The 27388-nt window shown below is 44.2% G+C and overlaps 1 protein-coding gene across 2 annotated transcripts in view; it reads left to right on the plus strand.

The window, feature by feature from the left end:
* Positions 1-147: 147 nt before the first annotated feature.
* LOC123742427 (large neutral amino acids transporter small subunit 3) overlaps positions 148-27388 on the plus strand; it is a 44308-nt gene continuing 17067 nt past the window's right edge. The window contains exons 1-5 of one of the 2 annotated variants that reach the window (XM_045716647.2): positions 148-327; positions 17166-17326; positions 17776-17959; positions 18227-18282; positions 18454-18530. In XM_045716647.2, the coding sequence (XP_045572603.1) occupies positions 17173-17326; positions 17776-17959; positions 18227-18282; positions 18454-18530 (471 nt within the window). In that variant the 5' untranslated portion in view covers positions 148-327; positions 17166-17172. The remainder of the gene's footprint in view (positions 328-17165; positions 17327-17775; positions 17960-18226; positions 18283-18453; positions 18531-27388) is intronic. The other variant, XM_045716648.2, reaches the window with a different exon arrangement.

The following is a 27388-nucleotide window of genomic DNA, read 5'->3' on the forward strand; positions in this document are numbered from 1 at the left end:
TTTGACAGCTGTAAAGTACCACTGACAACTGAGCGTGCTGCGTTTATAAGTAAATGGAAACTCTCTGCGGCGGGTGGGTGGGTGGGGAGTCCATTTATATAGACTTTAGGAAGGAGAGCGCGAGAGAGGAGGGGTTTAAAGCCATACAAATGTAATGAAGTTGTGACGAGGAACTAAGTGAATGTAGTGAAGTTTCACAAGACCCACAGTGACTGACTGTGTAACGTGTTCGCAGCAGACAGTTTATATCCCGCTTTTTTTTTCACTAAAGAAGGGAAATAAACCATTTACCATAGATATCAATTCTTTCAGGGATTAGCGTCTGAAGTAAGTAATTTCCATTGTTGTGCATGTTCAGAAATGTTGCTGATCTTTTGTGTGTCTGGTAAGAGGAATTTGACTTTACGCACATGGCACAATAGTTATTTTCTGTATTAGTTCCCCCCATTCTTTTTCATAATCTTTCTTTTGTTATATTAATGTGCATAACTTTTTTGTAGACCGAGTGACACGGATGATTTTTATATTCGTTTGTACAATGCTAACGTTAATATGTTGACACTATTGTGTTTGGCGCTAAAATTATATATATATAAAATGCCCTCCCCACGTTTCAGGTGTCATTTGGCCATAAAAATAGTATAATGGAGGGTGACCAGTAGTTGGTTTATAATCAACTTTGTATACTTAGAAACCGCACTGGGCAATCCATGCGTAATCTATGCGCTGTGCACGTAAAAGGTGGCACCACCGGTGACACCTGGACGCAGCTGTCAGTGCGCACACAGGGGAGCACGAGGAGGGGTCACGCGCGTCCACCACCCACGGATAGGCCGCACGAGTGGAAACAGCTGAAACAGAGGGAGGGATCGAGAGAGGTGTGGCAGTTTTACCACCCCAGGTTTTATATACTGTGTATTTACTCAGTGTATTTACTCTGCCTTAGCTGGTGCCTAAATCAGGAATAGGAAATTCAGAAACTCTTAGAGGGTAGTGGAAGTTGATAAAAGTGCTTGTTTATGATTACATTTTGATTACAACTTCCACTGTCCTCCAAAAGTTGCTGATTTTCTTAGAATGATGCTTTCCAACGTTCTTGTAAATCTAATTTTATTGGTCGCATACACATATTTAGCAGATGTTATTGCGGGTGTAGCGAAATGCTTGTGTTTCTAGCTCCAGCAGTGCAGTAATATCTAACAATTCACAACAAAACACACAGATATAAAAGTAAAAGAATGGAATTCAGAAATTATATAAATATTAGGAGTGTATGTGTAATATATATGGGATGTATAGACATAGTAAATATTCTATCCACATACTGTACATATCTGTAGAATACGTAGGATAAAATAGTATATATACAGCAATAGGTGAATAGGATGGCATTGACTACAGTATGTAAACATAACTAAAGTGACCAATGGATCCATGTCTATGTACATAGATCAGCAGTCTCAACCACCCCGTTGAGTAACTGGGTGGTAGCCAGTTAGTGACAGTGACTAAGTTTAGGGCAGGGTACTGGGTGGAGGACACACAACCAACAAAAATACTGAAGTTGAGTAGGAGCTAGAAGCAGAACTGCCATTTCTGTCGCCGCCATCTTCCTGTGAAAGAGAAAGATACTTCTTTGACAAACTATTTCCCCCTTTTTTTCCTTTGGTTCTACCGGCACACTAAACAAAAAATGACTTATGATCAGTGCCTGAATCTGGCCAGTACACACCGGTACTATGTACAGGCTCCTCACATTTTCTGTGTCTTGAGTTCCAGCAATTATTATAGTATATTGGCTTAAAGAATTTCAAATCAAATTTTATTAGTCACATGCGCCAAATACAACAGGTGTAGTATCCCTTACAGTGAAATGCTTACCTACGAGCCCCTAACCAACAGTGCAGTTTAAAAAAAACAGGTAATATGTACATGTAGGTAGAGTTAATTGAAGTGACTATGCACAAATGACAACAGAGAGTGGCAGTGGTGGGGAGGGGGGCAATGTGAATAGTCTGGGTAGCCATTTGACTAGATGTTCAGGAGTCTTATGGCTTGGGAGTAGAAGCTGTTTAGAAGCCTCTTGGACCTAGACTTGGCGCTCCGGTACCGCTTGCCGTGTGGTAGCAGAGAGAAGAGTCTATGAATAGGGTGGCTGGAGTCTGACAATTTTTAGGGCCTTCCTCTGACACCGCCTGGTATAGAGGTCCTGGATGGCAGGAAGCTTGGCCTCAGTGATGTACTGGGCCGTTCGCACTACCCTCTGTAGTGCCTTGAGGTCGGAGGCTGAGCAGTTGCCATACCAGGCAGTGATGCAACCAGTCAGGATACTCTCGATGGTGCAGCTGTAGCACTTTTGAGGATCTGAGAACCATGTTAGTTTGTTGGTGATGTGGACACCAAGGAACTTAAAGCTCTCAACCTGCTCCACTGCAGCCTGGCAGATGAGAATGGGGGTGTGCTCGGTCCTCTCTTTCCTGTAGTCCACAATCATCTCTTTTGTCTTGGACACGTTGAGGGAGAGGTTGTTGTCCTGGCATCACACGGCCAGGTCTCTGACCTCCTCCCTATAGGCTGTCTCGTTGTTGTCGGTGATCAGGCTGTTGTGTCATCGGCAGATTTAATGATGGTGTTGGAGTCGTGCCTGGCCGTGCAGTCATGAGTGAACAGGGAGTACAGGAGGGGGCTGAGCACGCACCCCTGGGGGGGGCCTGTGTTGAGGATCAGCGTGGTGGATGTTTTGTTACCTACCCTTACCACCTGGGGGCGGCCCGTCAGGAAATCCAGGATCCAGTTGCAGAGGGAGGTGTTTAGTCCCAGGGTCTTTAGCTTATTGATGAGCTTTGAGGGCACTATGGTGTTGAACGCTGAGCTGTAGTCAATGAATAGCATTCTCACATAGGTGTTCCTTTTGTCCAGGTGGGAAAGGGCAGTGTGGAGTGCAATAGAGACTGCATTATCTGTGGATCTGTTGGGGCGGTATGCAAATTGGAGTGGGTCCCGGGTTTCTGGGATGATGGTGTTGATGTGAGCCATGACAAGCCTTTCCAAGCACTTCATGGCTACAGACGTGAGTGCTACAGGTCGGTAGTCATTTAGGCAGGTTACCTTAGTGTTCTTGCATACAGGCACTATGGTGGTCTGCTTAAAACGTGTTGGTATTACAGACTCGGACAGGGAGAGGTTGAAAATGTCAGTGAAGACACTTGCTAGTTGGTCAGCGCATGCTCGCAGTACACGTCCTGTTAATCCGTCTGGCCCTGTGCCTTGTGAATGTTGACCTGTCTAAAGGTCTTACCCACATCAGCTGCGGAGAGCGTGATCACACAGTCTTCCGGTACAGCTGGTGCTCTCATGCATGTTTCAGTGTTACTTGCCTCGAAGCGAGCATAGAAGTAGTTTAGCTCGTCCGCTAGGCTCGTGTCACTGGGCAGCTCTCGGCCGTGTTTCCCTTTGTAGTCTGTAATGGTTTGCAGGCCTTGCCACATCCGACGAGCATCAGAGCCGGTGTAGTACAATTCGATCTTAGTCCTGTATTGATGCTTTGCCTGTTTGATGGTTCGTTGGAGGGCATTGCGGGATTTCTTATAAGCTTCCGGGTTAGAGTCCCGCTCCTTGAAAGCGGCAGCTCTAGCCTTTAGCTCAGTGTGGATGCTGCCTGTAATCCATAGTTTCTAGTTGGGGTATGTACGTACGGTCACTGTGGGGACGCGTCATCGATGCACTTATTAATGAAGCCAATGACAGATGTGGTGTACTCCTCAATGCCATTGGAGGAACCCCAGAACATATTCCAGTCTGTGCTAGCAAAACAGTCCTGTAGCTTAGCATCTGCTTCGTCTGACCACTTTTTTATTGATCTAGTCACTGGTGCTTCCTGCTTTAAGTTTTGCTTGTAAGCAGGAAGATAGAATTATGGCCAGATTTGCCAAATGGTGGGAGGGCTTTGTATGCATGTCTGTATGTGGAGTATAGGTGGTCCGGAGTTCTTTTCCCTCTGGTTGCACATTTAACATGTTGATAGAAATGAGGTAAAACAGATTTAAGTTTCCCTGCATTAAAGTCCCCGGCTACTAGGAGCGCCTCCTCTGGGTGAGTGTTTTTCTTGTTTGCTTATGGCGGAATACAACTCATTCAACGCTATCTTAGTGCCAGCCTCTGACTGTGGTGGTATGTAAACAACTACAAAGAATATAGATGAGAACTCTCTCAGTAGGTAATGTGGTCTGCAGCTTATCATGAGAAACTCTACCTTAGGCGAGCAATGGCTCGAGACGTCCTCAGATATCGTGCACCAGCTGTTGTTTACAAAAATACATTGATCGCCACCCCTTGTCTTACCAGACGCCGCTGTTCTATCCTGCCAGCCAGCTGTATGTTGATATTGTCGTCGTTCAGCCACGACTCCGTGAAGTATAAGATGTTACAGTTATTAATGTCCTGTTGGTAGTTTAATCTTCCCAATAACTCGTCCATTTTATTGTCCAAAGATTGCATGTTTGTGAGCAGAATTGCGGGGAGTGGGGGCTTATTCGATCGCCTCCTACTCCTCAGAAGGCAGCCCGCCCTCCGGCCTCTCTTTCTCTGCCTCCTCTTCACGCAGATCACTGGGGTCGGGGCCTGTTCCCGAGGGAGCCGTATATCCTCCGCCTCGGGCTCGTCAGAGTCGTAAAAGGATTCGGCTAGTCCGTCATGAGTAATCGCAGTCCTGATGTCTAGAATTTATTTTCGGTCATAAGAGACGGTAGCAGCAACATTATGTACAAAAATATTTAAAAAAACTAGTTAAACAACGCAGATAATGTACAAAAAAATAAAATGTTTGGAGGCATGTATAACGTCTGTCTGCCTTCTGCTCCGGCGCCATTTTACAGCAGAACCTAATATAAATTGTACTTGCTCCCATTTCAAGCCCTGTTGAAATTATGACCATCAAGCCACATCTCCCAGTTTTGTCATTTAGCTGACACTCCTATCCAGAGCAACTAGAGTTAAGTACCTTGCGCAAGGGCACATCGACAGATTTTTCACCTAGCTGGCTCGGGGATACGAACCAGCGACGTTTCGGTTAGTGGCCCAACGCGCTAAACCGCAAGGCTGCCTGCTGTCCCCATGTGAACGATGGTTGGAAGTGACATCCCGTTGGTGATTGTCATCATAGCGAGCATAACACAACTAACCAGCCAGTCAGTCAGTCATTGTGGACAGGACTTGTGTGACAGGGGCTGTCTCTCTGGATGTGTCCCAAATGGGCACCCTATTCCTATAGTGCACTATAAAGGGAGTTGGGTGCCATTGGGGCCCATCCTCTGTCTGGCCCTTTCAAGGTTGAGATACAACTTTATTTGTTCTGCGGGGGGGGGGCATCGGAGTGCAAAGAATGAGACAGACATGAAAGAGATGCAGCGATAGTAAGGGGAGAGAGTTCAACCAAAATGAACAGGGGAGGGGGATTCTTCAGAGGGGGTCATCACTTCAGACCCGGCGCCAGGATAAAATGACTAAGGGGGTAGTTGAAATCAGTGAGGGGGCACAATTTTGGTGGGTTCTCGCATTGGAATTATATTGAATTCACTAAACATAAAGTTCAAATGCCGAGACGCCAAGACCATCATTGATTGAGTGCTTTTAAAAGTAGCCGATCTCCGCTGCGCTGTAGCAGCACTAAAGCAGGGTCATTTTGGTAATGAATATAGGCTACAAGATAGGCTGTTTGTAATAGGTGTATAACACTATCTATGTGAATGCAGCCGTACACACTGCTGTCTTACCAAAATAAGGCCAACTAAATGCTGAAAGTAGTAGCCTAGTTATTTATGCGTGCAAACTAAAATACTGAAAAGCAAGCAGTTTGGCTTAGAATTTATTTATTTATTTATTTCACCTTTATTTAACCTCTTACATCTAGATGTTCCGCTAGCGGAACACCTGCTCCAATATCCAATGATGGGCGTGGCGCGAAATACAAACTCCTCTAAAATCCGAAAACTTCCATTTTTCAAACATATGACTATTTTACAGCATTTTAAAGACAAGACTCTCGTTAATCTAACCACACTGTCCGATTTCAAAAAGGCTTTACAGCGAAAGCAAAACATTAGATTATGTCAGCAGAGTACCCAGCCAGAAATAATCAGACACCCATTTTTCAAGCTAGCATATAATGTCACAAAAAACAAAACCACAGCTAAATGCAGCACTAACCTTTGATGATCTTCATCAGATGACAACCCTAGGACATTATGTTATACAATGCATGCATGTTTTGTTCAATCAAGTTAATATTTATATCAAAAAACAGCTTTTTTACATTAGCATGTGACGTTCAGAACTAGCATACCCCCCGCAAACCTCCGGTGAATTTACTAAATTACTCACGATAAACGTTCACAAAAAACATAACAATTATTTTAAGAATTATAGATACAGAACTCCTCTATGCACTCGATATGTCCGATTTTAAAATAGCTTTTCGGTGAAAGCACATTTTGCAATATTCTCAGTAGATAGCCCAGCCATCACGGCTAGCCATTTAGACACCGACCAAGTTTAGCCCTGACCAAACTCCGATTTACTATTACAAAAGTTTGATTACCTTTGTTGTCTTTGTCAGAATGCACTCCCAGGACTGCTACTTCAATAACAAATGTTGGTTTGGTCCAAAATAATCCATCGTTATATCCAAATAGCGGCGTTTTGTTCGTGCGTTCAAGACACTATCCGAAGTGTAAATAAGGGTCACGAGCATGGCGCAATTCGTGACAAAAGATTTCTAAATATTCCATTACCGTACTTCGAAGCATGTCAACCGCTGTTTAAAATCAATTTTTATGCCATTTTTCTCGTAAAAAAGCGATAATATTCCGACCGGGAATCTGCGTTTAGGTAAACAGACGAAAGAAAACAAAGCATTCTGTCGACGCGGGCACGAGCCTGAGTCTCACAGTACTGTAACCAGCCACTACCCAAACGCGCTACTTTTTTTTCAACCAGAGCCTGCAAAGCCACGATTCAGCTTTTTGCCGCCTTCTGAGAGCCCATGGGAGCCGTAGGAAGTGTCACGTAACAGCAGAAATCCTCTGTAATGGATAGAGATAATCAAGAAGGGCAAGAAATTGTCAGACAGGGCCACTTCCTGCATGGAATCTTCTCAGGTTTTAGCCTGCCAAATGAGTTCTGTTATACTCACAGACACCATTCAAACAGTTTTAGAAACTTTGGAATGTTTTCTATCCAAAGCTAATAATTATATGCATATTCTAGTTTCTGGGCAGGAGTAATAATCAGATTAAATCGGGTACGTTTTTTATCCGGCTGTGAAAATACTGCCCCCTAGCCATAACAGGTTAACCAGGTAGGCAAGTTGAGAACAAGTTCTCATTTACAATTGCGACCTGGCCAAGATAAAGCAAAGCAGTTCGACAACATACAACAACACAGAGTTACACATGGAGTAAAACAAATATACAGTAGAAAAATAAGTATGTACAATGTGAGCAAATGAGGTGAGATAAGGGAGGTAAAGGCAAAAAAGTCCATGGTGGCAAAGTAAATACAATATAGCAAGTAAAACACTGGAATGGTAGATTTGTAGTAGAAGAAAGTGCAAAGTAGAAATAGAGATAATGGGGTACAAAGGAGCAAAATAAAATAAATAAATACAGTAGGGAAAGAGGTAGTTGGATGGGCTATGTACATGTGCAGTGATCTGTGAGCTGCTCTGACAGCTGGTGCTTAAAGCTAGTGAGGGAGATAAGTGTTTCCAGTTTCAGAGATTTTTGTAGTTCGTTCCAGTCATTGGCAGCAGAGAACTGGAAAGAGAGACGGCCAAAGGAGGAATTGGCTTTGGGGGTGACCAGAGAGATATACCTGCTGGAGCGCGTGCTACAGGTGGGTGCTGCTATGGTGACCAGTGAGCGGAGATAAGGGTGGACTTTACCTAGCACGGTCTTGTAGATGACCTGGTGGTGGGTTTGGCGACGAGTATGAAGCGAGGGCCAGCCAACGAGAGCGTACAGGTCGCAGTGGTGGGTAGTATATGGGGCTTTGGTGACAAAACGGATGGCACTGTGATAGACTGCATCCAGTTTGTTGAGTAGGGTATTGGAGGCTATTTTGTAAATGACATCGCCAAAGTCGAGGATCGGTAGGATGGTCAGTTTTACGAGGGTATGTTTGGCAGCATGAGTGAAGGATGCTTTGTTGCGAAATAGGAAGCCAATTCTTGATTTAACTTTGGATTGGAGATGTTTGATGTGAGTCTGGAAGGAGAGTTTACAGACACCTAGGTATTTGTAGTTGTCCACATATTCTAAGTCAGAACCGTCCAGAGTAGTGATGCAGGACAGGCGGGCAGGTGCAGGCAGCGATCGGTTGAAGAGCATGCATTTAGTTTTACTTGTATTTAGGAGCAGTTGGAGGCCACAGAAGGAGAGTTGTATGGCATTGAAGCTCGTCTGGAGGGTTGTTAAGTGTCCAAAGAAGGGCCAGAAGTATACAGAATGGTGTCGTCTGCGTAGAGGTGGATCAGAGACTCACCAGCAGCAAGAGCAACATCATTGATCTATACAGAGAAAAGAGTTGGCCCAAGAATTGAACCCTGTGGCACCCCCATAGAGACTGCCAGAGGTCCGGACAACAGGCCCTCCGATTTGACACACTGAACTCTATCAGAGAAGTAGTTGGTGAACCAGGCGATGCAATCATTAGAGAAACCAAGGCTATTGAGTCGGCCGATGAGGATGTGGTGATTGACAGAGTCGAAAGCCTTGGCCAGGTCAATGAAAACAGCAGCACAGTATTGTTTCTTATTGATGGCGGTTACGATATCGTTTAGGACCTTGAGCGAGGCTGAGGTGCACCCATGACCAGCTCTGAAACCAGATTGCATAGCGGAGAAGGTGCGGTGGGATTCGAAATGGTCGGTAATCTGTTTGTTGACTTGGCTTTCAAAGACCTTAGAAAGGCAGGGTAGGATGGATATAGGTCTATAGCAATTTGGGTCAAGAGTGTCCCCTCCTTTGAAGAGGGAGATGACAGCAGCTGCTTTCCAATCTATGGGAATCTCAGACGACACGAAAGAGAGGTTGAACAGGCTAGTAATAGGGGTTGCAATAATTTCGGCAGATAATTTTAGAAAGAAAGGGTCCAGATTGTCTAGCCCGGCTGATTTGTAGGGGTCCAGATTTTGCAGCTCTTTCAGAACATTAGCTGAATGGATTTGGGAGAAGGAGAAATGGGGAAGGCTTGGGCGAGTAGCTGTGGGGGGTGCAGTGCTGTTGACTGCAGTAGGGGTAGCCAGGTGGAAAGCATAGCCAGCCGTAGAAAAATGCTTATTGAAATTCTCAATTATAGTGGGTTTATCGATGGTGACAGAGTTTCCTATCCTCAGTGCAGTGGGCAGTTGGGAGGAGCTGTTGTTATTTTCCATGGACTTTACAATGTCCCACAACCTTTGAATGTGTTGCAGGAAGCAAATTTCTGCTTGAAAAAGCTAGCCTTAGCTTTTCTAACTGCTTGTGTATATTGGTTTCTAACTTCCCTGAAAAGTTGCATATCACAGGGGCTGTTTGATGCTAATGCAGAACGCCATAGGATGTTTTTGTGTTGGTTAAGGGCAGTCAGGTCTGGGGAGAACCAAGGGCTATATCTGTTCCTGGTTCTAAATTTCTTGAAAGGGGCATGCTTATTTAAGATGGTGAGGAAGGCATTTAAAAAAAATAACCAGGCATCCTCTACTGACGGGATGAGGTCAATATCCTTCCAGGATACCAGGGCCAGGTCGATTAGAAAGGCCTGCTCACTGAAATGTTTCAGGGAGCGTTTGACAGTGATGAGTGGAGGTCGTTTGACCGTAGACCCATTACAGATGCAGGCAATGAGGCAGTGATCGCTGAGATCTTGGTTGAAAACAGCAGAGGTGTATTTAGAGGGCAAATTGGTTAGGATGATATCTATGAGTGTGCCAGTGTTTACGGCTTTGGGGTGGTACCTGGTGGGTTCATTAATAATTTGTGTGAGATTGAGGGCGTCAAGCTTGGATTGTAGGATGGCTGGGGTGTTAAGCATGTCCCAGTTTAGGTCACCTAGTAGCACGAGCTCTGAAGATAGATGGGGAGCAATCAGTTCACATATGGTGTCCAGAGCACAGCTGGGGGCCGAGGGTGGGCTATAGCAGGCGGCAACGGTGAGAGACTTGTTTTTAGAGAGATGGATTTTTTAAAAGTAGAAGTTCAAATTGTTTGGGTACAGACCTGGATAGTAGGACAGAACTCTGCAGGCTATCTCTGCAGTAGATTGCAACACCGCCCCCTGTGGGCTAAGCCCTCTTTTGGTGGGCTAAGCCCTCTTTTGGTGGGCTAAGCCCTCTTTTGCCCCCTCGTGGAACCGAGCCGTCTGCTTAATACTCGCCTAAATTAAATTGGAGGGTTCAGAAAGGTCATCTTCGATACTCCATCATACATTTATGTGACATAAGGAGCAGAGAGGTCAGGGGTTAGAGGTCAAAGTCTAACACACCCCAATGTTTGGGTTCAGTATGAGCACGTTCCAGGTACAAGATCCTTATGTCATGTAGATGTGGTAGTAAGTAACCTAATAGTTGGTTAAAATCACATGATTCACACCCGATGATGTCATCAGAAAAAAACGTATCTACAAACATAGAAACCCGCCGTTTTCATATGTTGGGGTGGTGCTAGAGATGACCAATTTGATGTTGAAAAAGAGTTCCCTTTAAACATTTCTCCAGCCATTGTAATAACCAGGTATTCTGTGCAACATAGATGTGTTCCCATGTAGTGTACTAGTGTAGTTAAGTGTCACTAGGTCTGTGACCACTGCAGCTATTTTTGTCCCCAGCAGGCAGGAGTCCCAGTCTGGCTGCAGGCACGTGTTCAAGAGAGGTAATAGACCCTCAGTCAAACCTGCTTTACCTACACACACAGTCACAGATAGACTGGCACGTATTCACACTTACAGTACCAGTCAAAAGTTTGGACATACCTACTCATTCAAGGGTTTCTCTTTATTTTTACTATTTTATACATTGTAGAATAATAGTGAAGACATCAAAACTATGAAATAACACACATGGAATCATTTAGTAACCAAAAAAGTGTTAAACAAATCAAAATATAATTTATATTTTAGATTCTTCAAAGTAGCCACCCTTTGCCTTGATGACAGCTTTGCATACTCTTGGCATTCTCTCAACCAGATTTACCTGGAATGCTTTTCCAACATATGCTAAGCAATTGTTGGCTGCTTTTCCTTACTCTGTGGTCCAACTCATCCCAAACCATCTCAATTGGGCTGAGGTCAGTTGATTATGGTGGCCAGGTCATCTGATGCTGTACTCCATTACTCTCCTTGTTCAAATAGCCGTTACACAGCCTGGAGGTGTGTTGGGTCATTTTCTTGTTGAAAACAAATGATAGTCCCACTAAGCTCAAACCAGATGGGATGGCATATCGCTGCAGTGGTAGCCATGCTGGTTAAGTGTGCCTTGAATTCTAAATAAATTACTGACAGTGTCACCAGCAAAGCACCCCTACACCATCACACCTCCTTATCCATGCTTCACAGTGGGAACCACACATGCGGAGATCTTCTGTTCACTGACTCGGCATCTCACAAAGACATGGCAGTTGGAACCTCAAATTTGGACTCATCAGACCAAAGGACAGATTTCCACCGGTCCAATGTCCATTGCTCGTGTTTCTTGGCCCAAGCAAGTCTCTTCTTTTTGATGTCCTTTAGTAGTGGTTTGTTTGCAGCAATTCAACCATCAAGGCCTGATTCATGCAGTCTCCTCTGAACAGTTGATGTTGAGATGTCTGTTACTTGAAATCTGTGAAGCATTTATTTGGCCTGCAATTTCTGAGGCTGGTAACTAATGAACTCATCCTCTGCAGCAGAGGTAACTCTGGGTTTTCCTTTCCTGTGGCGGTCCTCATGAGAGACAGCGCTTGATGGTTTTTGCGACTGCACTTGAAGAAACTTTCAAAGTTCTAAAATGTTCCGGATTGACTGACCACCATGTCTTAAAGTCCTGAAAATTCTCTTTGCTTATTTGAGCTGTTCTTGCCATAATATGGACTTGGTATTTTACCAAATAGGGCTATTTTCTGTATACCACCCCTACCTTGTCACAATGCAACTGTCATTAAGGCAAAGGGTGGCTACTTTGTAGAATCTCAAATATAAAATATATTTTGATTTGTTTAACACTTTTTTGGTTACTACATGATTCGATATGTGTTATTTCATAGTTTTGATGTATTCACTATTATTCTACAATGTAGAAAATAGTAAAAATAAAGAGAACCTTGAATGAGTAGGTGTGTCCAAACTTTTGACTGGTACTGTACATCTGACAACCACTTTCTAATGCATACAGACTTCATGCCTGTTGGCCACAGGTAAACATGCATATTTGTGAGTTATACCCAGGAGGAAAATCTCCTCACTACAAATACATTTTTTTTAAACATTTATTTTTATTTTTTACAAGGCACATTTTACGAGTCTAAACCCTTGCTCACTAGCTCAAGCTGTGTGTGCCATAGGCACATGCAAATAACAGGGTGTGTGTTCGTGTCAGTCCCAGCTGTCTGATACCTGATAGGTCCACAGCGTGAGGTCAGACACACAGCAATAAGGTCAATTCAGGGGTCACTACTCTACTCACCATTCAGCTCTTTTGTCCTCTAATTCTTCTTTACACCAATCCCTTATTCCTCTCTCCCTCATGGCAGGTAGATCCACCTACACTAACAGGGAAACTGTCCGTTTTTTTCCCAAGCAGTTAGTGAACGGTCAGAATTAGGTACTAACTAGAGGTCGACCGATTATGATTTTTCAACACCGATTATTGGAGGACCAAAAAAGGACGATACCGATTAATCGGCAGATTTAAAAATAAATCATATTTATAATGACAATTACAACAATACTGAATGAACACTTTTATTTTAACTTAATACATCAATAAAATCAATTTAGCCTCAAATAAATAATGAAACATATTCAATTTGGTTTAAGTAATGCAAAAACAAAGTGTTGGAGAAGTAAAATTCTAATATTTGCCATGCAAAAAAGCTAACGTTTAAGTTCCTTGCTCAGAACATGAGAACATATGAAAGCTGGTGGTTCCTTTTAACATGAGTCTTCAATATTCCCAGGTAAGAAGTTTAAGGTTGTAGTTATTATAGGACTATTTATCTCTATACCATTTGTATTTCATATACCTTTGACTATTGGATGTTCTTATAGGCACTTTGGTATTGCCAGTGAAACAGTATAGCTTCCGTCCCTCTCCTCGCCCCTACCTGGGCTCGAACCAGGAACACATCGAAAACAGCCACCCTCGAAGCATCGTTATCCATTGCTCCACAAATGCCGCAGCCCTCGCAGAGCAAGGGGAACAACTACTTTAAGGTCTCAGAGCGAGTGCCGTTACCGATTGAAACGCTATTAGCGCACACCCCACTAACTAGCTAGCCATTTCACATCGGTTACACCAGCCTAATCTTGGGAGTTGATAGGCTTGAAGTCATGAACAGCTCAATGCTTGAAGCACAACGAAGAACTGCTGGCAAATGCACAAAAGTGCTGTTTGAATGAATGCTTACGAGCCTGCTGCTGCCTACCGCCGCTCAGTCAGACTGCTCTATCAAATATCAAATCATAGACTTAATTATAACATAACACACAGAAATACGAGCCTTAGGTCATTAATATGGTCAAATCCGGAAACTATCATTTCGAAAACAAAACATTTTGTCACAATCGTCTATAGGAGTAGACCAAGGCGCAGCGTACTTAGAGTTCCACATGTTTAATAAATATGAAACTCACAAAAACAAAGTGTGAAGTTCTGGGCTGCTCACAGGCAGCTACACAAACACAAGATCCCACAAAACACAGGTGGGAAAAGGCAACGATAGACAGCTGCCTCTGATTAGGAACCATACTCGGCCCAAAACAAAGAAATACAAAAACATAGAATGCCCACCCCACACCCTGACCTAACGACATAGAGAAACAAACCCTCTCTCTCAGGTCAGGGCGTGACACATTTATTATTTCAGTGAAATACGGAAACGTTCCGTATTTTATCTAACTGGTGACATCCAAAAGTCTAAATATTGCTGTTACATTGTACAACCTTCAATGTTATGTCATAATTATGTACAATTCTGGCAAATGAATTACGGTCTTTGTTAGGAATAAATGGTCTTCACACAGTTTGCAACGAGCCAGGCAGCCCAAGCTGCTGCATATACCCTGACTGCTTGCACAGAACATAAGAGAAGTGACACAATTTCCGTAGTTAAAAGAAAGTCATGTTAGCAGGCAATATTAACTAAATATGCAGGTTTAAAAATATATACTTGTGTATTGATTTTAAAGAAAGGCATTGACGTTTATGGTTAGGTACACATTGGTGCAACGACAGTGCTTTTTTCGCGAATGCGCTTGTTAAATCATCACCTGTTTGGAGAAGTAGGCTGTGATTCGATGAGAAATTTACAGGCACCGCATCGATTATATGCAACGCAGGACACGCTAGATAAACTAGTAATATCATCAACCATGTGTAGTTAACTAGTGATTATGTTAAGGTTGATTGTTTTTTATAAGATAAGTTTAATGCTAGCTAGCAACTTACCTTGGCTTCTTGCTGCACTCACGTAACAGGTAGTCAGCCTGCTCCTCGTAGAGTGCAATGGAAGGCAGGTGGTTAGAGCATTGGACTAGTAACCGGAAGGTTGCAAGATCGAATCCCCGAGCTGACAAGGTAAAAATCTGTTGTTCTGCCCCTGAACAAGGCAGTTAACCCACCGTTCCTAGGCCGTTATTGAAAATAAGAATGTGTTCTTAACTGACTTGCCTAGTTAAATAAAGGTAACATTTAAAAAAAAGTTTTAAAATCGGCCACAATCGGTGTCCAAAAATGCCGATCACAGATTATGAGAACTTGAAATCGGCCCTAATTATTCGGCCATTCCGAATAATCGGTCAACCTCTAGTACTAACAGATTACATGTAACCAGGATTACGTAATCAGATTACAAAACTGAAGTAACTGTAATCAACCCCAAAAATATGTAAACACAAGTAATCTGATTAGTTACATTCTTAAAACAGCGGATTACATTTTGGATTACTTCATCTAATATCAAGATGTGGGCTTCAAGTGATTGCCTCAAACACACTGAGATGGCAAGTTTTTGAAAGCTGTGCTGCGCCACACAGCTTTGAAGTCACCTTTCAGTGGGAATGGAAGCCTTTCCATTTTATTCTAATCTTTTAATCTAATCCAAACCTGCAACATTTGCTCTCCCTGGTTGCTTTCCACAGGAAAAAATTATTAAACCAAAAAACATCAGATTTACTGAGAACTGAATCATCCCACATTTGAATTGGATTTTGAAATGAGTCAACACAGCCACATCCTGTTCACTTCCCAAGCACAAATCAGCTGCTTACTCGGCTAAACCTCTAGTTACAGTGGAAATGAGTACTCTCAAATCTACCGTTCTGTCTTTGCAGCAGTGCTGAGCGATTTAGTGCTTTTTGGGGTCAGTTCGATTGTTCAAAAAATAATCACGGTTTTTGATTTTGGTTTAGATTATTTTTTTTCAACATTAAATGCATAATGCATTATGTGGGTTGAATGCTGTAACAACACAGAATAAAACAATGAATAAAAGTCACATGATGTTAGACTGCCCATTACTGCTTATCACTTATTAACCATCATCTAGTTACATTATTTGAATAAAATATTTCAGTTGTTGTGTATATAATAAAACGTTTATTTGATGACTTTATTGTTTCATTCCAAGTCATCTCATCTCTAGCTGCTGCCTATGCTGTCTGACAAAATCACAATTTTGTAGTTCTTCAAGGTAAATAAGGCATACTTCTATGACTGCTGAATAACAATTATCAATCACTTAGATAATGTATTTTCAGGTAGAGTTCCTCACAAAGCAACTGCTCTCGATCACGCATTCTAACATAGCAGGCGTAAAAGAAACACAGATCGGTAAAGTAGGCGCACAATGGACTATGGTCATTGTAGTTAATTACCAGGTTTTCTGCGCTAAACGATGTAGAATATTTGCCTGTTGGAAACTAAAACTCCCTAATTCGGGCTTGATCTGATTTATCTCTAGAGGAACTGGCAATGTGCGTATTGAGCTCCCAAAACAAAAACAAAACAACAATGGCATTCAAATAATTGAACATTTCGGTTAATCGCTCAAGCACTACTTCACAGACAGATCTATGTGTTTTTGCAAACTTAGAATAGTCTACATTCAGAGTATTTGCACAATTGGTCATCCAACTAATAAAATAATTCGATTTCTCTTGGATCTGTTACATCTGTCGATTGAAGTATTTATCATTCAAATGACCTTAAGCTCTTTTACTGGCCACAATCTTATTTTTCATGTAATCCGCCGAACCCTGAGTTTATAGGATACTCCTCTTGCTTAGCTGTATGCTTTATAGAAAGTCAATGTCAACATATTCAGGGATTATAACAGAACTGGCAGAGAAACCATTCAGCACAGCGTCTTTCCGGAAACCAGAGTTATGTTGTTGCCATGATGGTGGTGATGATGAGTCAGTCATATGGTTAACCTCACTCTCAGTTGTAGTATCCCACAGAGAATTTGTATTGCTGTTCCTCTCTTTTTGTTGCTCTCTGAGCTCAGATGAAAGTGAGGAGGAAAGTAGCTGCATACTTAAAAAAAAAACATCCTTTCTTGCTTTGATATGTATTTTTAGTTTTTGTAGACCTTTGAAGTTGTTGATGCAACATTGAAGTTCTGTACGGACAGTGTGTGCGGTAATTCTGTAAGAAAGGATTGTTAAATGTTAAACTCTCTCCTCTATCTTCCTCTTGTCTTTTTCTTTTTACCACCTTCTCTCTCTCTCTCTCTCTCTCCCTCCCTCTTGCTCTCTCTCGCTCTCCCTCTCTCTCTCTCTCTCTCTCTCTCTCCCTCTCGCTCTCTCTCGCTCTCTCCCTCTTGCTCTCGCTCTCTCTCTCTCTCTCTCTCGCTCTCTCTCGCTCTCCCTTGCTCTTGCTCTCTCGCTCTCTCTCGCTCTCTCCCTCTTGCTCTCTCGCTCTCTCTCTTTCCCCCCAGAGCAGCTATGGCTCCTTCTCTGGCCCAGGCCTATCGTAGGCGCTGGTGGATGGCGGTGACTGCGGTCATAGAGAACCTGCTGTTCTCTGCTGTGCTGCTGGGCTGGGGATCGCTACTCATCATGCTCAAGAACGAGGGCTTCTACTCACACCTCTGCATAAGTACGTCCCCGTCCATGGTAACACTCACACAGGGATATGGTATACTTCAGGGTTGGGTTCCATTCCATTTCAATTCCAGTCAATTCAGAAAGAAGACCAAATGCCAATTCAAAATGTTCCTCATTGAAAAGCATTTAAGAGAATGTCAGTGTACTTCCTGAATTGTCTGGAATTGAAATGGAATTGACCCCAGGTATACATAAACCTGTGCATAGATACTGTGGGGTGAATCCTAACTTCCACTGATATCAATGCTTGACTAAGTGACAATTCAACTCCAGTGGAACTTGCGATTCACCCCTGTATACGTCCATAGATAATATATGTCTATAGCACATGTGGTTTCCTGTGTCTTGTATAGTTCTCAACTCCCCTCTCTCTCTCCACCTCCTTACCCTTCTCCTTCTCCCCCCTCTCTCTTCCATCTCTCTCCACCCCCCCCCCCCCAGACAATGAGACAGTGTTCAGTAACATCAGTTCGTGGGACAGTGGTATCTGGCATAGCTGCGTGGACCAGGAAGAGATGTTGAATCTGGGCTTTACCATTGGCTCCTTCCTGCTGAGTGCAGCCACTCTGCCGCTAGGTATCCTGATGGACAAGTACGGGCCCCGCCCACTCCGCCTCCTCGGCAGGTAAAAGACGGGAAACATCATCGTCATCATCATGATAATAATAGTAAATCATCATCATCATCTACACTGTGATTGTCATCTTCATCATCGTCATTATTATTACAATCATCATCATCATCGCAATTATCATTGAGCATTGTCATAATTAGTATTATTTAAACAATTATCATGTTCATCATCTTCGTGACCATAATCATTATCTTCACAACCATCGTCATCATCATTGTCTTCACCAGTCAGCGTCATCATCAACTCTCTCTCTTGCAGTGCGTGTTTTGCTTTCTCTTGTGCCATGATAGCTGGAGCTGCCTATAACCCTGAAGGTAAGAATCCTAAGCCACTGTAAATCACATGTAAATGAACACTAAATGTACAGGAAATGACATTAAACACAACTTCTGCTTATTACATTACACTGCACACATAGATCTCACTCACTCTGTCCTCTTGTCTCCTCTTTCCTCCTTCTGCTCCTCCTCCCTTTCCTCCTCCAGTACTCTCGGCCCTCATTTTCATCGCGGTCTCCTTCAACGGCTTTGGAGGAATCTGCCTCACCTTCACCTCCCTCACGGTAAGACACGCACACACACACACCCATCATCCTTCTCCTCTACATAGACACAACAACGACAATATCCGAAGCTACCAAGTTCCCAGAACACACCAGCGGCTGGTGGGAGGAGCTATAGGAAGACAGGCTCATTGTAATGGCTGGAATGGAATTCATGTAACTGTATCAAACACACATTTGACTCCGTTCCATTTGTCCCATTTCCAGCCATTACAATGAGCCCCTCCTCCTATAGCTCCTCCCACCACTCATGACCAAAACCTCCCGGCACCTGAAAGGTTTCTTACCCCGTGCTGTGGCCCATAGAGACTAAAGGACTGCACTCCATGCTGCCATCTCTGAACTGTACACAAAATAACTGCACTGTGCTGCATTTGCATCACTCTGCATGTAGATAAATTCATACTGATACTGTAAATGTGTACATCCACTGTATATAAACCGTATTCCCACTGTATGTCAACCGCATACCCACTGTATGTCAACCGTATACCCACAGTATGTCAACTGTATATCAACCGTATACCCACAGTATGTCAACTGTATATCAACCGCATACCCACAGTATGTCAACCGTATATCAACCGTATGTCAACCGTATATCAACCGTATGTCAACCGCATACCCACAGTATGTCAACTGCATGTCAACCGCATACCCACAGTATATCAACCGCATACCCACTGTATGTCAACTGTATGTTAACCATATACCCACAGTATGTCAACTGTATATCAACTGTATATCAACCGCATACCCACAGTATGTCAACCGTATGTCAACCGTATATCAACCGTATGTCAACCGTATATCAACCGCATACCCACTGTATGTCAACCGCATACCCACAGTATGTCAACTGCATACCCACTATATGTCAACCGTATGTCAACCGCATACCCACAGTATGTCAACGTATACCCACTGTATGTCAACTGTATGTTAACCATATACCCACAGTATGTCAACTGTATATCAACTGTATATCAACCGCATACCCACAGTATGTCAACCGTATGTCAACCGTATGTCAACCGCATACCCACAGTATATCAACCGCATACCCACTGTATGTCAACCGTATGTCAACCGCATACCCACAGTATGTCAACCGTATGTCAACCGTATATCAACCGCATACCCACAGTATATCAACCGCATACCCACTGTATGTCAACCGTATGTCAACTGCATACCCACAGTATGTCAACCGCATACCCACTATATGTCAACCGTATGTCAACCGCATACCCACAGTATATCAACCGCATACCCACTGTATGTCAACTGCATACCCACTGTATGTCAACCGTATGTCAACCGCATACCCACTGTATGTCAACCGTATACCCACTGTATGTCAACCGTATATCAACCGCATACCCACAGTATGTCAACCGTATATCAACCGCATACCCACAGTATGTCAACCGTATATCAACCGCATACCCACAGTATGTCAACCGTATATCAACCGCATACCCACTGTATATCAACCGCATACCCACTGTATGTCAACCGTATACCCATTGTATGCCAACCGCATACCCACTGTATGTCAGCCGTATATCAACCGCATACCCACTGTATGTCAACTGTATGTTAACCGTATACCCACTGTATGTCAACCGTATACCCACTGTATGTCAACCGTATATCAACCGCATACCCACTGTATGTCAACCGTATGTCAACCGCATACCCACTGTATGTCAACTGTATACCCACTGTATGTCAACCGCATACCCACAGTATATATATATAGCTCCACACCGCGTGGCCGCTGCCACTCTAACCTGGTGGTCCCAGCACGCACGACCCACGTGGAGTTCCAGGTCTCCGGCAGCCTCTGGAACTGCCGGTCTGCAGCCAACAAGGCTGAGTTCATCTCAGCCTATGCTACCCTCCAGTCCCTAGACTTCCTGGCGCTGACGGAAACATGGATTACCACAGATAACACTGCTACTCCTACTGCTCTCTCTTCGTCTGCCCACGTGTTCTCGCATACCCCTAGAGCATCGAGCCAGCGGGGTGGTGGCACTGGAATCCTCATCTCTCCCAAGTGGACATTCTCTCTTTCTCCCCTGACCCATCTGTCTATCTCCTCATTTGAATTCCATGCTGTCACAGTTACCAGCCCTTTCAAGCTTAACATCCTTATCATTTATCGCCCTCCAGGTTCCCTTGGAGAGTTCATCAATGAGCTTGACGCCTTGATAAGTTCCTTTCCTGAGGATGGCTCACCTCTCACAGTTCTGGGTGACTTTAACCTCCCCACGTCTACCTTTGACTCATTCCTCTCTGCCTCCTTCTTTCCACTCCTCTTCTCTTTTGACCTCACCCTCTCACCTTCCCCCCCTACTCACAAGGCAGGCAATACGCTTGACCTCATCTTTACTAGATACTGTTCTTCCACTAATCTCATTGCAACTCCCCTCCAAATCTCCGACCACTACCTTGTATCCTTTTCCCTCTTGCTCTCATCCAACACTTCTCACTCTGCCCCTACTCGGATGCTATTGCGCCGTCCCAACCTTCGCTCTCTCTCTCCCGCTACTCTCTCCTCTTCCATCCTATCATCTCTTCCCTCTGCTCAAACCTTCTCCAACCTATCTCCTGATTCTGCCTCCTCAACCCTCCTCTCCTCCCTTTCTGCATCCTTTGATTTTCTCTGTCCCCTATCCTCCAGGCCGGCTCGGTCCTCCCCTCCAGCTCCATGGCTCGACGACTCACTACGAGCTCACAGAACAGGGCTCCGGGCAGCCGAGCGGAAATGGAGGAAAACTCGCCTCCCTGCGGACCTGGCATCCTTTCACTCCCTCCTCTCTACATTCTTCTCTTCTGTCTCTGCTGCTAAAGCCACTTTCTACCACTCTAAATTCCAAGCATCTGCCTCTAACCCTAGGAAGCTCTTTGCTACCTTCTCCTCCCTCCTGAATCCTCCTCCCCCCCCCCCCCCCCCCTCCTCCCTCTCTGCGGATGACTTCGTCAACCATTTTGAAAAGAAGGTTGACGATATCCGATCCTCGTTTGCTAAGTCAAACGACACCGCTGGTCCTGCTCACACTGCCCTACCCTGTGCTTTGACCTCTTTCTCCCCTCTCTCTCCAGATGAAATCTCGCGTCTTGTGACGGCCGGCCGCCCAACAACCTGCCCACTTGACCCTATCCCCTCCTCTCTTCTCCAGACCATTTCCGGAGACCTTCTCCCCTTCCTCACCTCGCTCATCAACTCATCCTTGACCGCTGGCTACGTCCCTTCCGTCTTCAAGAGAGCGAGAGTTGCACCCCTTCTGAAAAAACCTACACTCGATCCCTCCGATGTCAACAACTACAGACCAGTATCCCTTCTTTCTTTTCTCTCCAAAACTCTTGAACGTGCCGTCCTTGGCCAGCTCTCCTGCTATCTCTCTCAGAATGACCTTCTTGATCCTAATCAGTCAGGTTTCAAGACTGGGCATTCAACTGAGACTGCTCTTCTCTGTGTCACGGAGGCTCTCCGCACTGCTAAAGCTAACTCTCTCTCCTCTGCTCTCATCCTTCTAGACCTATCTGCTGCCTTTGATACTGTGAACCATCAGATTCTCCTCTCCACCCTCTCCGAGTTGGGCATCTCCGGCGCGGCCCACGCTTGGATTGCGTCCTACCTGACAGGTCGCTCCTACCAGGTGGCGTGGCGAGAATCTGTCTCCGCACCATGCGCTCTCACCACTGGTGTCCCCCAGGGCTCTGTTCTAGGCCCTCTCCTATTCTCGCTATACACCAAGTCACTTGGCTCTGTCATATCCTCACATGGTCTCTCCTATCATTGCTATGCAGACGACACACAATTAATCTTCTCCTTTCCCCCTTCTGATAACCAGGCGGCGAATCGCATCTCTGCATGTCTGTCAGACATATCAGTGTGGATGACGGATCACCAGCTCAAGCTGAACCTCGGCAAGACGGAGCTGTTCTTCCTCCCGGGGAAGGACTGCCCGTTCCATGATCTCGCCATCACGGTTGACAACTCCCTTGTGTCCTCCTCCCAGAGTGCTAAGAACCTTGGCGTGATCCTGGACAACACCCTGTCGTTCTCCACTAACATCAAGGCGGTGACCCGATCCTGTAGGTTCATGCTCTACAACATTCGCAGAGTACGACCCTGCCTCACACAGGAAGCGGCGCAGGTCCTAATCCAGGCACTTGTCATCTCCCGTCTGGATTACTGCAACTCGCTGTTGGCTGGGCTCCCTGCCTGTGCCATTAAACCCCTACAACTCATCCAGAACGCCGCAGCCCGTCTGGTGTTCAACCTTCCCAAGTTCTCTCACGTCACCCAGCTCCTCCGCTCTCTCCACTGGCTTCCAGTTGAAGCTCGCATCCGCTACAAGACCATGGTGATTGCCTACGGAGCTGTGAAGGGAACGGCACCTCCATACCTTCAGGCTCTGATCAGGCCCTACACCCAAACAAGGGCACTGCGTTCATCCACCTCTGGCCTGCTGGCCCCCCTACCTCTGAGGAAGCACAGTTCCCGCTCAGCCCAGTCAAAACTGTTCGCTGCTCTGGCACCCCAATGGTGGAACAAGCTCCCTCACGACGCCAGGACAGCGGAGTCAATCACCACCTTCCGGAGACACCTGAAACCCCACCTCTTTAAGGAATACCTAGGATAGGATAAAGTAATCCTTCTAACCCCCCCCCCCCTTAAAAGATTTAGACGCACTATTGTAAAGTGGTTGTTCCACTGGATATCATAAGGTGAATGCACCAATTTGTAAGTCGCTCTGGATAAGAGCGTCTGCTAAATGACTTAAATGTAAATGTAATGTAATGTAAATGTATATCAACCGCATACCCACTGTATGTCAACCGCATACCCACAGTATGTCAACCGCATACCCACAGTATATCAACCGCATACCCACTGTATATCAACCGCATACCCACTGTATGTCAACCGTATACCCATTGTATGCCAACCGCATACTGTATGTCAGCCGTATATCAACCGCATACCCACTGTACGTCAACCACATACCCACTGTATGTCAACTGTATGTTAACCGTATACCCACTGTATGTCGACCGTATACCCACTGTATGTCAACCGCATACCCACTGTATATCAACCGCATACCCACTGTATGTCAACCGCATACCCACTGTATGTCAACCGCATACCCACTGTCAACCGCATACCCACTGTATGTCAATTGCATACCCACTGTATATTTGTATATCTGCTCATTCTCTTATAGCTCTATGCTCACTCTACCTAGTTGTATATAATGTATGTAAACTTTGTTTAAACTCCGCCGTCTGTATTCTCTCTAAATGTTGTCTATCACTAGCAACACCATATCACCAAGTACAATCCTGAGTATGTGTAAATGTACTTGGTGAATAAAGGTGATCTGATTCTGACCAGTCTATGTTGGTTATTATAACCATATAAATAGATTCAATGGATATAACTAACTATACACTGAGTGTACAAAACATTACCGAACACCTGCTGTGTCCATGACATAGACTGACCAGGTGAATCCAGGTGAAAGCTATGATCCCTTATTGATGTCACTTGTTAAACCCACTTCAGTCAGTGTAGATGAAGGGGAGGAGACAGGTTAAAGAATGATTTGTAAGCCTTGAGACAATTGAGACATGGATTGTGTGTGTGCCATTCCGACGGTGAATGGGTAACACAAAATAAAGTGCCTTTGAACCGTGTATGGTAGTAGGTGCCAGGCACACCGGTTTGTGTCAAGAACTGCAACACTGCTGGGATTTTTACGCTCAACCGTTTCCTGTGAGCATCAAGAATGGCCAACCACCCAAAGGACATTCAGCCAACTTGACACAACTGTGGGAAGCATTGGAGTCAACATGGGCCAGCATCCCCGTGGAACACTTTCAACTCAATATTAGGAAGATGTTCCTAATGTTTGGTATACTCAGTGTATAGTCGTGGCCAAAAGTTTTGAGAATGACACAAATATTAATTTCCACAAAGTTTGCTGCTTCAGTGTCTTTAGATATTTTTGTCAGATGTTACTATGGAATACTGAAGTATAATTACAAGCATTTCATAAGTGTCAAAGGCTTTTATTGACAATTACATGAAGTTGATGCAAAGAGTCAATATTTGCAGTGTTGACCGTTCTTTTTCAAGACCTCTGCAATCCGCCCTGGCATGCTGTCAATTAACTTCTGGGCCACGTCCTGACTGATGGCAGCCCATTCTTGCATAATCAATGCTTGGAGTTTGTCAGAATTTGTGGGTTTTTGTTTGTCCACCCGCCTCTTGAGGATTGACCACAAGTTCTCAATGGGATTAAGGTCTGGGGAGTTTCCTGGCCATGGACCCAAAATATCGATGTTTTGTTCCCCGAGCCACTTAGTTATCACTTTTGCCTTATGGCAAGGTGCTCCATCATGCTGGAAAAGGCATTGTTCATCACCAAAAACCACCCAATGTAGAAACATCTCAAGGATGATCAATGGAAACGGGATACAACTGAGCTCAATTTCGAGTCTCATAGCAAAGTGTCTGAATACTTATGTAAATAAGGTATTTCTGTCTTTTATTTTTAATACATTTAAAAACCTGTTTTTGCTTCGTTATTATGGTGTATTGTGTGTAGATTGATAAGCAAAAAAAGTAATTTAATCAATTTCAGAATAAGGCTGTAACGTAACAAAATTTGGAAAAAGTGAAGGGGTCTGAATACTTTCCGAATGCACTGTATAAGGCATACTTTAGCTATTGCTATTATACACTATATTACTGTATATGGTTGTCAGTTGGTGTTTTGGGAGGATTAATACTTTTTTTCTGTATAGTATGTGTGTATTTTTGTTTTTCTTTGCGTATAAATGTGATTAATAGTGGGTGTGTGTGTTGGCCGTTCAGGGTCTCCACAGCACATGCTGTTCTGCTCCTGGCTCTAAATTCTGGCACACGTCTGTCGGCCAATCAGATCACCGAGCTGACGACACGCCTCGTCCCTGCCCCGCACCCCTTCCCAAAACACACAAGGACACGCGTCTCTCCCTCTCTCCCCCTCTCTTTCTCTCCGCCCTCTCTCTATCTCCCTCTACCCCTCTACCCCTCTCTCTCTTTCTCTATATATCTCTCTTTTCCTCTGTCTCTATATATATACACACACTGTAAACCCCCTGGTCTGTGGCAGTAGTTCCAGGTGGTCAAGGCCCTTTCGTTCCATTGACCTAAATCACACGTCCATCCGTCAGTCAGTCAATATGAGGTACCTGAGCTATATGACCTTACATTCTCCAGGGCAATCGAGACATATCCCATTCCTCTTTTTGTTGTTGTTGTAGAATGTTGTTCCGATTCTGTTTTTAAGGCTCCCTGCTTTTTCTCGAGTTCACCCATCTTCAGACCCTCTCTCTGTCTTTCTACCTTTCTCAGTCTCTCTACCTTTCTCTCTCTGTCTCTCTGTCTCTCTACCCCTCTCTCTGTCTCTCTACCCCTCTCACTGTAGAGCCCTGCATGACATGGCAAACGTCTCACACGTTTCCCTCCTAGGCATTGACTCTTTCGTTTCATCCATCTTAATAATGTCAACCTTTTGGTTCTGTCTGCCTGTCTCTGTCTGTTAGTCCATGGCAGTGTGTGTGGGGGCACGTAGCTGAGGCTCCTGAATACCTCAGATAGGTCATTAAGAACGAGCTGGAGCTCTGCCCTGACCCATACACTGACCTACAGGACCTGGAGAGAGAATGGTCATGGTCATGGGGCGACTTTATCTGTACCTCTGCCAAGACCTGACCAGGGAAAACTGCAGGCCCTAGTTATTGGCTAAAACTACACTCTTAGAAAAAGGTTTCTGTATAGTACCAAAAATGGTTCTATAACTTCATATAGCAGCCCTTAAGGTTCTATATAGAACCCTTTTGTAGGGTTCTTTAATCAGAACCCAATGGGTTCTATATAGTGAGTGTAGGGCACAGGGTTTTTCCTGGTCGGGTCACTTGGTCCAGAAAACTGTAGTACAGGCTAGTATGTCACTATCAGCAGGATTAAATTGGGAGGGGGGAGAGGGAGTGATAAGGATGGAAAACAGGGAGAGAGACTGTTGTGGAAACAGGAAATATCTTGAAGTAGGGTGTCAAAGTGTGGTGTGTGTGTGTGTGTGTGTGTGTGTTTGGCTTCTTCCTGTTTTTTTTTATACAATGTTGCATTTAATTGTTAGAGATAACTGCCCAAGCATCTGAAGAATCTTTTTTTTAAAGGAGTGGTAACTCCCACCCTTTTTCTATTTTCTGATTTTTATTGAACAGATAGTGAGGAATGACAGAGGGGAAAGATATACAGAGTTATTGTTGATATAAAGGATTCATATAACTTGTTTACATAGATGCTGTCTTTATAGATTCCGGTTGTTATGCACATCTTTAAATAGAGGTTAACACAATGCTGTTTGATAAATCTCTAAGCTCAGCTTGGCACAGTGTGAGTTGACACAGTTTGCATCTGAAATGGCACCCTATTCCTTACATAGTAGTCAAAAGTAGTGCACTATATAGCAAATAGGGTGCTACTTCAAATCGTAATACATATCTATATAGAGAAGTGCAAACAGTGTTGTAGCTCTGAGTCTAGCTTTTTTTTTTTACATTGTATAAAAAGTACAATCACAAAGATTTGATTTAAGCCTTCATAGAGAAATCTCATCACAATTCTGGTATGTATTTAAGCTCAGTGAGCTAATGCAGTATGTGTTGTCACTATATTTAACTTGCGTTTATACCAGCAAAGTAGCCTGACTAATTACCGTTCCGTGCAGCAAACGTTCATGTGAGCTCGCGAGATCAGGCAGCTTGCGAGGCTACCAGGAAAGCCCGCT

This window comes from Salmo salar, chromosome 04 (genome assembly GCF_965601325.2).
Source record: "Salmo salar chromosome 04, fSalSal1, whole genome shotgun sequence".
NCBI lineage: Eukaryota > Metazoa > Chordata > Actinopteri > Salmoniformes > Salmonidae > Salmo > Salmo salar.